General features: G+C 40.1%; 1 protein-coding gene across 1 annotated transcript; it reads right to left on the reverse strand.

The window, feature by feature from the left end:
• Positions 1-542: 542 nt before the first annotated feature.
• On the reverse strand, positions 543-16,901 carry thbs1b (thrombospondin 1b). Its single transcript, XM_043697967.1, has 22 exons — positions 16,658-16,901; positions 16,440-16,531; positions 15,750-16,300; positions 15,401-15,476; positions 14,735-14,928; positions 14,523-14,651; positions 13,587-13,680; positions 12,732-12,908; positions 12,156-12,332; positions 11,843-12,016; positions 11,588-11,715; positions 11,346-11,498; positions 10,564-10,782; positions 9,924-10,031; positions 9,227-9,386; positions 8,073-8,191; positions 6,601-6,835; positions 6,238-6,465; positions 4,848-5,119; positions 3,911-4,008; positions 2,946-3,085; positions 543-2,637 (listed from the first exon to the last, which is right to left on the reverse strand). The coding sequence occupies exons 2-22, from the start codon at positions 16,504-16,506 to the stop codon at positions 2,630-2,632; spliced, it is 3,507 nt and encodes a 1,168-aa protein (XP_043553902.1). The 5' UTR covers positions 16,507-16,531; positions 16,658-16,901; the 3' UTR covers positions 543-2,629.
• Positions 16,902-17,310: the final 409 nt, after the last annotated feature.

A 17,310-nucleotide genomic window follows, 5' to 3' on the forward strand; every position in this document is an offset into this window, starting at 1 on the left:
AATGACACGAAATAAGATGCTCATTTGGGGTGTATTACAGACTTTATAGGACTGAATGGCCTTCTACACCATAACAACTGATTCTGAAGAACAAGTCTGAGAGTTCAGTATTTGCTGTCCTGGTTATCTTCTTCCCATCTCAAGTAGTACTGGCAGAGGCCTGTGAACTAAATAGCTAGCTTCCCTTTTGACATGGGAAATAATCATAATGCTAAAACAGTACGAGGGGACTTAGAATATAATTTTTAAAAGATGTTTTGATGCACCATATTTATAATAAGTCTAACTATACTATTTGAGTAATGGAATTATCCACTTTCCGATCCATTGTGTTGTCAATCTCATTAATAGTTCAGTCCAGATGAAAAATATATGTTTAAAAAAATTTGCAAAGTGTCGTAGAGGTAATTGCATTGAATTCTGACATGATGCAACTTGGATGTCAATCTGAGGTTACATTTATCAAGTGGCTAGCTCGGGAAATTTCAACAATCATGAATAGTGCGTCATTATAGACAGAATCAAAACTGAGGCCAGTGTGGTTTAGATTTCTATATGTTTTATTGTCATTTCATGTTTGTAACAAACAGCACTGTATGATTTGAACAGCTTTAAATGTAAAATGGTTAGAGGGTGTACAAAAGAAGCAACTGCTAATGATAAACAATGTAAAAAAAAGCAACATCTCAACTCAGTGTGCAAAAGGTTTCGTACAGACAGAAATGCTAACTCTAGGTAACATTGCCTGATAAATTACTTAAATAGCTTATCTACAAAATAATGAGTTTTTTTAACCTGCTTAATGTTACAAGTTGCAACTGAGATATTCAATAATTTATACAAACCTTTTTTTTAAAAAAAGAGCAATGACATACAAAGAGCTTGGGGAGGAAAGAACACACCTGGCAGCATGAGAAAATCTGTTGTTTTTCAAAGCTGTTTCCTTACTGGGGCAATACATTTTCCTTCTGCAAAAATAAATTTTTGATTATGTACACAGCCTTTTTATACTACAGTAGCTTTGAGAGACTTTAGACACGTGAGCAAGGTTTTCTGCTGCTTGATCCAAAGGTTTGTATCGATCATACAACAATGAGGTAATATTTGTACATAAAGAAGTTTCACCTTTTTCACTTTTGGAAAAGATATAGATCCACAAGTACCAAGGCACAAGTGGTTGAAGTAGAAAAAAAAACAGCTTCTAGGCTCTAAGGGCTACTCTGTTCTTAAGCAGAGTGAAGAGAACTGCATTCTAAAGCCCTCTGGTATACAAGAAATACACTGATTACAGACTCAGAGTCTCCCATTTTCAGCTTCACTATGGGCTGCCCTTTTCAAGCAACAACTTTCAAACAAATGAAAATACCCTAAACTAGCTAGCATCAATATAGAACAATGTTAATAAATAATAATTGTATTTACAATCTTACAATGCACACAAGGACTAGTGATAAACTCTCATGGATAGTCTGCCGCCTTTTTTCTTTTTAAAGTGTCCTTTAATTGTATTTCATCCAGGATAAGAAAATAAATAAATCGACGACATTAAAAATTGTACTTATTTTTATATCTACAGGCAGAACAAGTTGCCACTTTGGCAAACACTAGTTAAAGAGAAGAGCAGTCTCTTTGACAGTCTGCTTTTGCCTTTTCAACCATGGCATTGAAAGCAAATGAGCTTTCTAGGAGGCCAGCATAGGTGCTGAAGAGGTACTCTCTAACTGCTCTTCTAAACTTACTTGTTACCATCAGACTGGTTTCACTTGGAAGAAAAGCGCTAGCTGATGGCAGTGCCATCCTATGGGAACCATGGATATGTGTGATCTTCCACTTTTCTTCTTGGCACCAGGACCTGACAATACATGTTTCGACCTCTGGTTTAATTAGGTCAGCATGCATCTAGAGGGTTGACTTGGTTTGGGAGTTTTGGGAGGGGTGCTAGATTGGACATTTACACTTCGCATGGAACCAACTAGCTCTTACTGCTAGCATTTGCATTTTTACTTGAGTAATATTAATTTATTGACAAATAATCACATAAGGTCCAGTACAAAACAAGTAACAAGTTCCTCCATGGTTTCTTCCAGATATTTTTCACAAACAAGATAGATCCTATTGTTCTTCGCCCCAACCTTTTGGAAATTTTTTTATGCCATTCATTTAAGCCTCAGTTATTTTTTCCACCATATACCGGCCCACTTGTTTTTTTTAAACTTAAATAACAGTCCACAGCAGAAATAGTCTCATTAACAGTGTGCAATCTCCTTCCATGGAAACTCCAGCTATGCAAAATCGTAGGGCTGGAATGCCTAACGACTTACCAAGTAAAGCTCTTTCCAGACGTAACAGAGGTATTTTTTTTGAAAAATGTGATCGCGATTTGCATTTGTCAGAAGCAAAGGCAAGTTACTATAGTCAGTTGTGATCAAGGGAACAGTTCCTTTGCAGACTTGTTGCTGAACTTTATGTTGATAACATCCAGTGAGTTCTATCAGCCAATGCTGGTCGTGTGCTTTTGATTCCACAAATGAAAGTGAAGAAGAAAACAATGGTCCCAGGAATTGTTCCAAGAAAAGAGAAAGGTGCAACACCAACGTTTAAAACATTTCCCCTTCCAAAAATGCTGACATTATGAATCTGTGAAAGGATGACAGTGAGAATTCAGTCAGTCACAGTCCAAATCAGGAATCCTTAACTCTAATGCAGCACCTTTACGTTCTCATGTCTGCATGACTCCCAATTTTTATGTAAATTTTGTTAGAATGTCAGTGAGCTCTTGCTATTATTTATTCTACTTTTTTTATACAACAGCTATTTTCCCATTAAACCTTCCCCATTCTGAATTATCAAGGAACAATTAGCACATTAAGAATTTTACGAAATCTTCATGAAACTGGCGGTGAGGTAGAATTTATTTTTCCCAAATGTAATAGTGTAGCCCTTACCTCTACACTCGTATCGGAGATCAGAAAAGTAAACCATTTCTTGAGAGAAGACGAAGAGACCCAATCGTCCACCAGCATAAGTCTTGTCATAGATGGCCCCAGAGTCAGCCATGATCTTTCTCCCTTCATACATTACGACTCTGTAGTAGGAAGAACAAAGATTTATGCTGTCAGAATACTTAACTGTTCACAGTCCAAAGCAACTTAATCTGCAGTTTATTGTGATTCAATACTCCAACTGTTCTCAACAATTTATAAATATTTTCTAATCACTCTGTTCAGAGAAGTTATTACACACTTCTGGTGCAGGTAGGTCTTGAACCTGGGACTTCTGCCTCACAGAGATAGGCGCACTACCACTATGCCTTAAGAGCCCTTTTTAGAAGAGGATAGTTTTGATCCATTGACTTCCGAGTTACTAGCCCAGCATGCTCTTACTCATCTACGCTAATCACATTTTTCCAGCACATGGCTCATATCCTTATGTTATGGCACTTCCAAATACTAGTTCTTAAATAACTTTAGGATTCTCGCATCTATTGCCTTTTAGGCAGTGACTTCCAGATACCCACAACACGTTGGGTAAAAGAAACTTTTCCTCAAATCCCATCTAAATCTCTTTGCCTTAAACCTGTGCCATCTTTTTATTTGCCCCCTAATAAGGGGAAAGGTATCTCTCTATCTACATTGTCCATGGCCCTTAGAACTTTGAAACAGATCCCCTCAGCCTTTCTACTCTCAGGAAAATAACCCCGCCTTTTATAGTCTCTCTTCCAAACTCAGTCCCTCCAACTCAGGCAGATCTCTTTTGCACAGTCGTGCAATCACATCCTTCCTATAGTGTGGGGACTGAACAGCACAGTATCCAGCTGTCGCCCAGCTAACATTATATATAGCTCCACCATAACCTCCTTGCTCTTGCCAGTAATGCATTAGAGTCACAAAGTACACATTGAGCTAGTTACCTGATGAATCCAGTCTTGGGTCTGTGGGTTAACTGCCATCTGTAAGCAGCCCTGTCCTTCCAACCAATGTTACGTGGATCATGCCACAATGTTTGAACCTAACAGATGAAAATAATAAATGAACAATTAAATGTTGAGTTAGAATTGCACAATACAACCAGCTGGTTTTACAGTAGTTTATTTGTACTATTTGTGTACAGATTTAATATTTAAGAACAAAAAGGTAGCAATCTGTTTATGGTAACGGGAAAAAGGTAGGAAAGTGGAGTTGAGGGTTATCACATCAGCTGTGGTCTCTGAATGGCACAGCATATTTAATGGGCTGAATTGCCTACTTGTGCTCCTGTGTCCTTTGGTCTCACTGTCTATTTAGGACATTCCCAAATGCAAATATCAATGCATTTTAAAAGTCATCCTGTGCTTGCTTAATCAGTATCTAGAATTATAGGAAATATAGCACATTTGGGAAAAAAAGATGACTTGAGGAAAATATCTCTGCTTAAAACAAATTTGGATTCATAACTCAAGACAAGTCTAGATTTGATCTCAACCAATTCATAAGAGTTTGGTTGCTATGATTAGTTGACAGCTTCACAATCATTATGTCCTGGCAGAGTATGAGAATAGGAGAAAGAAGTTTTACTTTTTTTAGCCTCGTTATTCCTCAGAAAACATTTCTCTATTCAGGTAAAACTAATGTATTCTATTATCACAGACACTCCATAAATGGATTGATCCTTGTCTTTTTTTTCCCTATAGTATTACAGTTCCCTGCTTCAGTTTCAAAATGGAACTGTTGTTGATTTTCCTAACAGACTTACTATAAGCTGTATACATGATTTGGACCCAATATAGCTACAATTTCTGTAAGGTGTAGCGTAAAACATGCACTTTGTCCCAGTATAAAACTTGTAGTTTGTGCAGGAAGTTCTTGTACCTGTCCTTCTGTATTGCCAGTGTGCCAGAGTGCATTACGCAAGTGCTCTCCTGGCCCAGTTGTAGAGTTCACCACTTTGATAGAGAGTCCAGCATAGCCCTGTGCTCTGGTTGGTGTATCAAGCCAATAGGTCTGTGTGATCTGCTTCCACATTACCACATAGAAGCGACTGCTGGACTGGTATCCAAATACAAATCCAGCATAGTCATCATCTCGTTCAGTATTTATGAAGAAAGTACCACTAAAGTCCACAGCATTGAATTCATCATATCCTATTCACAAAGTAAAGAAAATGTTAATGACCCATTTAATAAATCATTTTCATGAGTGATCAACAGTGATTTGAATGGAATGAACTACATTCATATTGTATAAAGGATGGTTATGTTCAGTCAGGAACATACACTTTGAATGACCTCTGAATTAATATTGCATACAATCTTGCTGCTATTTTAATCACTTTCCAATGTTAGTCATCTACATCAGGAAAGTGAATACAGGGTAAGACTAATGTACACTTTTATAGGTAGATTTTACTTGTGTTTAATGGAGGCTGCTAGAAAAGCTAAGTACTGATAAAACAGCAGTACAAAGTTTCATAGTGGGACTGTTAAACACTAGCCATTACAGTCTTCAACAGACATGAGTTAGAGATTTGACTGGTGCTACAAATAGCTAGGTAAAAATAATGGCAGTGCAATCTCTGCCTCTTTTGAACTGTGGTCCTATGTCACCCAAGTAAGTTGGCTGATTGCAATTCTTAACACGTGTTTTCAGAAATTTTGTGACATGGGGGGAGGGATGGAGAGGGGTTCTCAGCTGCACGTTTTGAAACTTAAAGCCTACCAAGACACTAAAATACCAAGCAGCCCATCTGAAAAAGGATGTTTAAATATGCAAAGATGCACCCTTTGCCAATTGGCTGACAAAGATTTCAAAGGGTAGCTACAAAAAAATCAGTGGTGTTTTTTGCCTTGCAAAGTCCATCTGTCTGTAACAAGTAGTGAATGCCCAAGTGCAGTCCTTTAAAAGGAAAGCCCAGCTAAATTTTTGCTTTTAATTTTGTGGAATTCGGAGTGCACTAGGAAAAAAAAAATTGAGCCTGCTATTCATGCTTTTAGAGGGTTTCCCTCATACTTGATCTCATGCCCTCCTCCCCACAACATGACCTACCAACGAACTCAGAACTGTTTGATTTTTAAGAACTACACTGGGCATCCAGTTAGCAGCTGGAATGTGCCAATGGCATTTAAATGAAGCCCAAAGCAGAGTTTGTCTTTCTTCTTGGACTGGGACAGTTCATTAGGTACTGGCGTAACACTGGCAACTTTGCACTTATTCTAGCTACAGGTTAAATCAGAGAATTCAGATATAATCTAAATCCACTCACCTACAGCAATGCCAGGATCACAATTAACAGTCTGTACCAACTCTTTGCCTTTATGTCTGACTACCCAGTTGGGGTCAATTTGGGATGTTCCCTTGGGATCCAGTGGTACCATTTGGAATTTGCGGAAGTCAGTCTCAGTGATTTCAAAGTTTTCAGGACAAACATCATAGATGTCCAGAATACTGTCTCCATCAAAATCATCCTTGCAAGCATCACCTCGGCCATCACCTGAACAAGAGAAAAGTGATGTTCTTCAATTGAAGTATTCTCAAACATTTTACTAAGTATATTTCTGTTGTTATTTGGTTCAAGTTTCTAGTAAAAAGCTATTAAATCACATTAAGAGAATTCTTATTTTCTTACCATCAGAATCAGTTTGGTTAGGATTGGCTTTCAACCTACAATTGTCCTTCTCATCGGGAATACCATCATTATCATCATCATGATCACAGGCATCACCCTTTCCATCCTTGTCGTGATCTGCCTGGTTAGCATTGGGGATGTAGGGGCAGTTATCCAGGTTATTCTGGTGACCATCTTCATCAATATCCTGGTTATTATCACATTTATCTCCTACAAGGTCAGAGTCTGAGTCAGTCTGAAATTAAATAAACATACATTAGTCCATGTTCTGGAGCAGTGTTTAGAATAGTCATTTGTAATGTCAGTCAAGATAAGGTGAAATAAGTTCCTTTTTAAAAGTTCAAATTGAATTCATGGAGCAGCACACTATACCAATACAATGTTGTGATCTTGCTGCAACACATATGCAACTGGATGTATAAAGTCTGGGTAAAATAGAATAACTACTGACTGTACAAGCTGGTGTTGCTATTCATTTAGAATTACATTGACTGGAGCCCATTAGATTGAGTCTTTTGTACTACTTACGTTCCTAGCAAATAAGGTTTACAGCAAAAGTCAAAACGTCAACACTCCTTGTTTAATGATTTGTATTATATAAGAGATGTTGATTACAGTGCAATTATTTACTTCTTTTGGTTAGTTTCAGTGGAATGAAGCAGTAAATTCTGGATTATTATGGTGTGCCAGGATAATACAAACTTCACTCGAAAGCTTTGTCTCACGTTCACTTCAGTCTGAGTGGCATTCTTGCTAACAGGCTGTTATTTGTAGGTAAAACTCTGTTCACAGACTATTGCCATCCTTACCAGAATAACCTTAACTGCCATGAAAGCAACACAATTTCATAACAACTAAGCTTCTATTGAGAGGGTCATGCAATTTTTAAAAAAATCTTAAACACTTCAACACAAAATGTGGAAGTAGTAGTTTCCGTGGGATGTGGTGAAGATGTAATTAATTGGCACGTAAAAGCTAAATAATTTAAAGTTCAGGTTTGTATTGGTTCCATGGATGCAATCCAAATCCCTCCAGACAGAGATTGACATTACATTACAACTTAATTTTATATTCTCAGGGGCAGGATTCACTCTCATCAAGAACCTTATTGCCATGTTTATCACTGTTCACTCTCAGACAGAATCCAAATTAACCAAAACAGGGAGGACTACAATCATCCTTACAAACCAAAGAAGCTAAATTAGAGGAATTTAGTTAGTACATTTTAATTGGCAAAGCATGTTGACTGAAAACCACAATTTCATACTTGTGAATAATTTTACTTCAGATTATTTAGACATTTAGATTATGGATAGAAATTATTAACCATATCTCTGCAAATTTCAAATATTAATTTCTACCATTGGTCCAGGCCTTTCTAAGATATGGAAAAAATCTTGATTTTAAAAGAATCTAATTTTACACTGGCATTTTTGCTGGTGGCTATTAATTAAAAATTCAGTAAGACTTACTTGTTCTGGATTGTGTTCTAACGGACAATTATCACACTGATCACCAACACCATCTAAATCTGTATCCCTCTGGTCAACATTGTACACATGTGGGCAGTTGTCCTTCTCATTCAGAATGCCTAGAAAGCAAAAACATTTGTAGCAATATTTTTCAGAAATGTGGAACTTTGAATAAACCTCCTGTATTGTTAAAATAAAACATCTTGCCAGAACATCTGAGCTTTGCATTGGCACATTAATTTGAGTTTAATAAGATTATGAGACTAGAGAGATTGGAAGTGTTCTCCTTAGAACAGAGGGTAAGGAGAGATTTAGCATTCATTAGTAGCGTAAGGAATTCTGATCGATCAAAAAGAGATGGTTTTCACTAGTCGGACGCTGAAATAAGTAAAGAATGCAGATTTATAAAAGAATTAGGGAAATGAGGTTGTTTTCGCACATCAAGTTGTCATCTAGATTACCCAAAAGGCTGGTCATAGCAAATTAGTAACTTCAAAGTGGAATGGAATAAATGAAAACTTTAGAGCCATGGGCAAAGAGCAGTTGCATGGGACTAACTGAACAACTCTTTCAGCACAAACGTGTGCCACTTTCCTAATTATGATTCCAATCCTTTATTGCCAATGTATTGCACCCCATTCTGGATTTTATGCATTATGGATGAATTGAAGGTGTTGGAGGGATTGCAAAACGAGATTTACAAGAATGTTTCCAGGGAGTGGAACTTGGAGAAGAGAAGGCTCAGAAAAGATTTGATAGAGACAATTAAAATTGAGAGATCTGGACAGAACAGATGAAGAGGAGCTGTTCTTACTTGTGAAAGAAAATGGAGAATGAGAGTACAGATTTAAAGTAACTGGCAAAAGAAGTGAAAGCAACAGAAGAAATAACTACTTCCTATGTGAAAAAAATGTTAAGATCTGGAATGCACTACCAGAGAGAGTGGTGGAGGCAAGTTCAATTAAACAATCCAAAAGCAAACTGGATAGTTATCTGAAGGGGAAGAATGTGCTGGGCTATGAGAAGGTGATAGAATGGCACTTGGTAAACTGCTAATTTGGAGAACTGTCACAGTCAGGAAGGACTCATGCCTTTAATGCAGTGTGTCGAAATATGATAACTTAATCTTTAACTGGTAAATAAAGAATTCTTACCATCTCCATCAATATCAATGGCACAGGCATCTCCCTCTCCATTTGCATCAGTGTCTGTCTGGTCAGGGTTATGGTCGTAGGGGCAGTTGTCACAGCGATCTCCAACATCATCCCGATCATAGTCATATTGACGAGGATTAAACAGGAATGCGCAATTGTCCTGCAGAATAAGTTGATGGATGAAATTAGATGGAAATACAAGTTTTAAATAATATGAAAGAAAGGACGATGTTCACTTAAAAGTTTTGAATTGAACTGTAATTTGAATGAATGTTCTGAAAGTCTCCGATTATTCAGCTAAAGCTTAGACAGTGGTTATGGACATGTCAGTGTCAAATGCTGAAGCAGAGTTTCAAAAATTAGTGTTTGATTGCCGAAGCACTTCTGTCTCTCAAACTCTTTATGTACATGTGGGTATGAAAACACAAAGGGTCAAGTCAGAAGAAAGCTTCCTTTGAATGATGTTTCACTCTGCAAGTCGGTTTCTCAGATACCTGAGAGAAGACCCAGACAGTTTTGGCAGCTGCGTGCTATGTGTACAGGTTGCATAACTCCCAATGAATCTCGCCTTCATTCTGCAGCAGCAATGTTTTTTCTCCCTCTGAATGAATGTCATAGGTTGGATTGTGCTTTTTGTTAGCACAGTCTATACTCGCAGAATGGCAGAAGGGTAGAATATCTTTCTCTCACAACTTACCCTCTCATCTGGAATGCCATCATTATCATCATCATTATCACAGGCATCACCAACTCCATCCTTATCGTGATCTTCTTGTCCAGAATTGGGGAGTGATGGACAATTGTCCTGTAAATCAAGAAGGATTGGTATTGTAGCTATGCATTATAACACTGTTCAAAGACCTGTCAGTTCATTTACATGCAAAGAAGCTGCTCTACGGAATTGTGCTTTAAGACCTCTCTTTGATTCGACTTTAAAAGCCCTTGTCTAACAAAAAATATTAGGTTGAACACATCTGAGGAGAAGGCTGTTTTCACTAATGTTCACTCAGTCTAACAGAAATTTCTTCTACAATCCACACCCTGTCTTTTTCTTGTCATAATACAGATTTATTACACCAAAAACTGACAAGTTAATTCCAAATGCGATAGTTTACTACTCAACTTTCTGTTTGTAGTGCATGTTCAATACATCAGTGCTATTTGTCCTGAGGGTATAAAAATGTTGCCTTTCAAGTAAAAGGCTCTGTGTTAAATGACACCAACTCTGTTTTAACTAAAGCACTACACTTAAGCTGAGTCTGTGTTTGCTGGGTAATGAAGCTGTGATGGTAAGAAACGGATAGACAGCTCCTAATTTGGAAGCAATGAGAGGTTACCTTTTTACAGTGGTAAGTAGCATTGATCACACAGGTGAGATCTTTATTTGGCCAACCGTCCAAGTCAGTATCCTCTCCACAGATGATGCCATTGCCAGCAAAACCAGGCCTGCATTCACAACGGAACATCTGGTCACTGAAGATACCAAGGTAAATGCATCTGGCATGCTTGTTGCAATTGTGTGTGCCATCTTTGCAGGGGTTACGTGGCTCACAGACCTATCAAAAAGAAAATTAGGATCATTTAAATTTCTTGTAAACTTAAGTTATAGTTTTAATATTCAATATTTTAGGCAACATCCCACCTTTCAGATAGATATAATTTTCCAATGCAACTTTCCTTACGCTAATTAATTGCAGTTACTTACTTTAGAAACAAAACACTAAAATTTCTTCTTTCATGGGATGTGGACATTGCTATCAAATTAAAACTGAGACTTACCTTTTCAATTCCAGAACCTACTAAGCAAATTTAAATTCTACAAGCTGTGATTCAAATTCACATCCTTTGAGAATTAACCTGGTGCAGTAGATTACTAGTCCAGTGACATTATCCCTAATTCACCATCTCCCCACAGCAATTAATTTAATGTCCCCTCTGAAAGGAAACATCTGTCAGACAGTGCTCTCTCAGAACTGTACTGGACTGTTAGTTTTGCTGATTGTGCTCATGCCCTGGAGTGGAACATGAACTAAGACATGTCTAATTCAGAGGTAAAAGTACCATATAATAATCTCCAGCTGTTATCCGAAGTGTGAGCGAGTTAATGACTTAACCTCACCTGCTTATTCTTTGTAGCCTCCTCAATGCCTCTGCCAAACGGTTGATTGCCAGTGTATCGCAGTGGGCAGGGCAGACAATTGTAACCTGGTTCAGTGTTTTCACACCTTTGCTCCCCATTGACTTGAAAACAGGTATCAGGCACTTCTGAGCACTGCAAGAGATTTTTAAAAGAATGAAATGAGGTACAGAACTAGAATTTACAATATATCAAAACATACCATGAATTTCATAGGGCAGTACCTCATTGATGTCCTCGCAATGAATACCATCTCCTCTGTAACCATGAGGGCAGGGACCACACGTCCAGGAGCCATCTGGAAAGCTCGTACACTTGCTTTGAGCAAAGCATGGATTTGATAAACATCCATCTGTAATGCAGATGATTTGTGCTGATTAAAATGTTGTAAGATATACACTACAGGCAAAAAAATGAAAAGCATTGCTTGATTATAATTGTTGTTGAAGTGAAGACACCATGAAAACAGTTCAGTTTACCAATTGGGCACTCCAGTTTGTTGCATAGCTGAGTCTCCCGGGATTCTCCCACACAATTTTTGCCTTCATATTCCGGTGCTGGACTGTCACAAAGACGTGTGCGTTTCTGAATTCCTCCTCCACAGGTGACGGAACAAGAGTTCCATGGTGACCAAACACCCCAGTTCCCATCAACTGAAAAATGGAATGATATGCTTTGAGTATTTTGCACCAGACATGCTTTACAATTGCTGTGTTTTCAGTGACTGTTAGGAATATAACTTCAGAATTAATGAGGTATGTGAAACATCCTGCGTCCCAAACAAATACTCACTTGGGCATGGGACTTGTTCACACTTCTCAGTTTCCCGCTTCGGTCCCTCACACTCTTTGCCACCCATTTGTGGCATTGGGGAGTTACACAGGCGGATGCGAGTGATCACTCCAGCTCCACAGCTCACTGAGCATGACGACCAAGGGGACCAATAACTCCAACCACCATCTTGTTTGACTGAAACAAAGTAACAAGGTAAACATTAGGAATCATTGTTTTGTTGAACATTGGAGAAGTAGGCTACTCTCTTTTAAATAGTTCAGTGTAAATGGACAAACTTCAAGAATTAAACCAACATTAAGTAGTTGCAGGTTAAGGAAGCTTGGATGTGTGTCACTGATGCTGCAGTATTTTTATTGGTTTTGGCCACATTTTATTCCATCTGTCTTCAAATAGTTGGCATTTTGTACTTCCTTTCTCAATGTCCCTGGACTGGTTCAACTTGGGTTCATGCTTGTGTGAAATGGAAGAAATGTACCTACAAGGACATGTGTGCTGGTATGTAAAACTAAAAGGACTACTTTATTACCTTGAGACACACAATCAATATAATAGTGGATGGGGTATAAAACTCACATCTCTTGTCACATTCTTCTAAATGACAGCTTCGAGTCTGAACAGAGGTCCCATGACAGTCACTATTAATCCGATCGCAGGAGCGGCCTCGCTGCTGGGTTCCAATTCCACAGGTGACAGAACAATGTGTCCATTCAGACCAGGGAGACCAGCCAGCCTCAGATTCATTTGGAATTGCTGTTAAAAAAAACCAAGCACATGTCAACAACATTCTCAAAATAAGAGAGGTTTATTGCACCTTGCACTATGGAATGTCCTCAGACAATGAAAGAAATGTAAACTAACCAAACTACAAAGTCTGTACATGTTTTCTGTTTTCTCAAAATGCACTTGCTCTTGGCAGCTGCCTACACTCTAGGTCAAATGTGCGATCATTTTTAATGCTTGCCTAGACTTTCAACCTTTATTGTCCTCATACTGAGATAAAAGACAAAACCACATCAAAGGATCAAATGACTGACAATCTCTTATCACCTTGGCTGTAAGGGATCATCCAGATTTAGTATGGCTATGAAAGATGTATTACTATTCCAGAAACACTCGTTATTTTGAACCATAGCAAGCTTCTATACTTGATTTCCAATTCTATTTCTAATAGATGCCACTATTACCCTACTAACAAGCCCCCTTACTAACAAGCCCTGACCCTCTCAGTTTTGAGAGGTCAGAATAACTTTCAAGCCTCAAGTGGGCTTTCCAGCGGAAAAATATATTAGTCTATCAAGGCAACATTATTCAAATAGTTTGCGATCAGTGGAGCTTTTCCCTGTAGCACACACTTTCTTCCCCCCACCCCAATGCCATACCTCTTCAATTATGCATTTAAGAACAGAGATTAGTTTCACCAGGACGTACATGGACAGCGGGCACAGCACTCCCCATCTGGGACTACAGCATCAGCACATGACACAGTAGGGCAGGAAATCCTCTGGCAGAAGGTGACTGATGACTGGAAAAAGGGTAAGAAAAGAAACAGTGATCAAGAAACTTTTGGAAGAGGACAAGTTTTTAAACATATGCCTGGCAACAACACCACCTGCCAACTGCACTGGCAAAAGCAAAATAACAGCAGTTGATTAAAATCCATTTTTATTTTTCCAGTCCTGGGTTTGTTGGTTCTAGCCTGCAGCTAGAAAGGGATGGAGACTGAATAATGTCATGTGTTGGTGAGGACCCAGAAAACCCATATTGCTCTAGGAACTGCAGTGGAAGTATTTTCAGCATCTGGGAGTGCAGAATTTGATAACAGACTGCTCAAAGCATGCTTCGGTTGAAATATTATGTGCCCATCCCACATATTTTGCTGATTTACATCATTATTGGGCAACATACAGGAACCTTTCAATTATCTGCAAATTTACTCCCTGATAGAATTACAAAGATTGTGGCTTTCATATTTCTCTTTTGGAAAAAGCTTTTAACATAGTTCCAAACAGTCAGTTTCTTTAAATTTGGTCCAGTTTATGTTTGGCACAGGTTCTTCCCCTTGGAAATATTGCCCAACACAGCGTTTCCCTCAGATATTCAAAACCACTCAAAAGCTAACAATAGTCTGCTCAGTACACACAGACAGCCCTTAGACCTGTGGTTATTCATATTCTTTTTAACAGTTTTGGCAGCATTGGCAGTAGTTCCAGCTACTAAGTTGGAGCAACAATTGACTACTGCTAGACCAGGGATTTCACTCTGAATGCAAGTAATGCAACTTCCAGTGTTTATAACAATGCAAAAAATCTTTGCTAAAAGTTGTTTGTTTTGTTTTGAAAAGCATGTTTTGTATTGCAGTTTTACCTGACAAGTGCAGTCTGTGCAGTTGTCCACTTTCCATTGATCTTTGTCTTTGTAGGTCATGCCATTGTGAAAACATCCTCCTATCTGTTTGATTCCAATCCTTTTGGCAATTAATTCATTTTCTGCAGTCTGGAGGAGAAGGCAGTGACAGGTCATTACAGCCCATGCAGATGTGACTAAAGTACAAAAGTTGATTCCTGTAGTTTCCTTACCACTTTTTGGACATTATTAACCAGCTGGGTGACCATTGTCCTGAGAGCTTGCAGTTCAGAGAACATGTTGGACAGTTCCTCGCAGGAGATGCCGCAGACTGTCTGAAGATCTTTGGGTTTGTGACCGTAAAAATTGGTCCTGATGGCTGGGCTTTCAGAGCCCCTGATTGGTAAAGGAAGAATTCCTGGAGCAGCTGCAAAAAAACATAATACATGAGGGCCAGCAATCAATGCAACACATTCCAAGCTGTTTCTGCCCCAAGATCAGTTGATAAGTCCATGGGATAACAGTTTGTATTTGCATCTATGGGCAGGGGGGTGAGTCTAAGAAGAGGTTTTAAGAGCAAAGTCTGGCATGAGATGCATTCAGCAATTGCCTCCACCCAGAAAAACGTGTGTCTCATTCCAGCTTTTAGAGTTGGTGTTGCTGGATCAGTCCTAAACCAATCCCAGCCTCCCACCGCACCCACGCCCCGTCAAAAACACACACACGGGAAAGGGCTTATATTGCGTGAATACGATAATGCCTGGCTAAGAGTTTGGGACAACTTTTGGGTCTCACTGACTTCGCTGCTAATACTCGGGGCGAGGCAGTGTGGCTGGTCTAGCGGATGGCGCTTGTTGAGGAGTGATTCCCCTGGACAAGATCCCGTGTGCGATACTTACTGTTGTAGCAGCCCTTGTTCATCAGAATGGTTTCCAAGTTGGTCCCAAAAACAAAGCGCACGTTCTGCAGTACTCCCTGTGTTACAGAGAAGGAAGAAACACAATTGGAGCCACTTTAAAAAAAAATATTCTTCTGGACTGCACTCTTGTCACTTGATGTCGGTAAACGCGAGAGCTCCCGCTACACTTAATGCTATCTGAGTTAACCTCTCTGTTCCCAATTCATTTTAAAGTAGGCAGATGTTTACAGACTAGTCGGCGCGTTGTCTGTAGTTTCTTTAACGCGCGCAGAGTTATTGAGACTCAGTCCCTGGTGTGTGTGTGTGTGTGCGTGCCTGGGTCCTCTCACCTGGAAGTTGTTCCGGAGACCCGGTCCGCCTTTGGCTAGCCTCAGGCTGTAGTCACCAGGCTTCAGCACTTTGTGAATGGCCGCCTCTAGCTCCACGCCATTGACCTTCTCACAGCCCACATAGAGCGTGGCCACGTCCTCCTGCACGAACAGGGTGAGGTTTTTCCAGCGGGCATTGGCCAGGTGGGCATCGGTGATGGACACCATGCTCTGTTTGCCCTCGATGGTGATGGTCAGGTCGAGAGTGTTCGCCTTGCCGTTGGACAGGATCTCGAAGATGCGTGTCCCCTGCAGCGTGTCGATGGCCACCAAGGTGCCCCGGCTTTTCTTCATCTGGCGCAGGGTGGCGAGGAAGATGAAGCCCTTCTCCTGCTGAATGTGGTCGATCAGCTCACTGAAGCTGTTCTCTGAAGCCGGGGCAATGAGGTCAGGGTTCAGGATCCTGTAAGCCGGGCTGCTCGCCTCCGGCCCCTTTACCATATGCACCCCTACATTTTTGCGAGTCAGGCCAGTGATGTCGAACAGATCAAAGACACCATCCACTCCGGCGTCTGTCCGGGACAGGAGAGAGAGGGAGGGAGAGAGAAAGGGCACAGACTTAACGCGCATAATTACTGTTTAAAACAAGGCATTTGCAACAGGAGGAGTGCGCCCACAACCGCGGAATAAGTGCACACACACACAACTCACCTTGGATTTGCTTGGGCGAACAAGCAACAATCATTAAAAGTAGAAAGAGTCCTTGCAGTGGCTTCATTTCAGTGAAGGAACTCCCTCAGAACCTGGCATATATAAAAAAAAGGAGGGAAAATCTATTTTGTTGTTGCTGCACAGAATTTCCAACAATACAATTAATCAAACTGGTGTGTTACTGTAATCGGGACAGAGAAGTACACTCGTTCACTGACCAGTAGTGAAGTACTTTCAATCTTCAAACGAGCAGTGCAGACAAGAATAGCTCCCCGTAAGACAGACGCTGGCAGGGACCAAATCCGAAATGTACAGAGTCCTTCTACAAGATCTGGCTTCTCAAAGACTCGAAACTTGTACTTTTTTTCCCAAAAGAATTCTCTCTTCTCTTTCCCCCTCCAAGTCTTTGACTAAGAAGCTGCCCCCTGCAGCTGTGGGTGCCCGAGATCGATACTACTGTGAGACTGGAGCACGGCTGCTTTAAATACCCTCTCACATTCCTCACAGTCAGTCTCTGCCAATCACTGGCTGCCTGGGAGGAAGCGGGCTTGTGTTTATTCAGTTACCTCACAACAAGAGGGATACAGTTCCGAAGCAGCCAGACCGCAGCGAGGAAAGTAATTAGGCGGATGCCAGTGGAGCCGAGCCAAGAATACTCAAAGAGTATTACCGAGAGGTGCTGGGGTTCTGGCCAGACTCACCCACCCCCGACATCCCGTCCGTGGGCCCAGATTTTGTCGCTCTAACCCAGACGGTCCTGTACCATGCATTCCCTTCCCAGACACACACCTTTATTGAGCAAAATGTAACAAGCACGTGTCGAAACATACTTTTAAGTCTCCCTACTATAGGAATGTGATGGTGTGGTTTA

This window comes from Chiloscyllium plagiosum, chromosome 10, assembly GCF_004010195.1.
Source record: "Chiloscyllium plagiosum isolate BGI_BamShark_2017 chromosome 10, ASM401019v2, whole genome shotgun sequence".
Taxonomy (NCBI): domain Eukaryota; kingdom Metazoa; phylum Chordata; class Chondrichthyes; order Orectolobiformes; family Hemiscylliidae; genus Chiloscyllium; species Chiloscyllium plagiosum.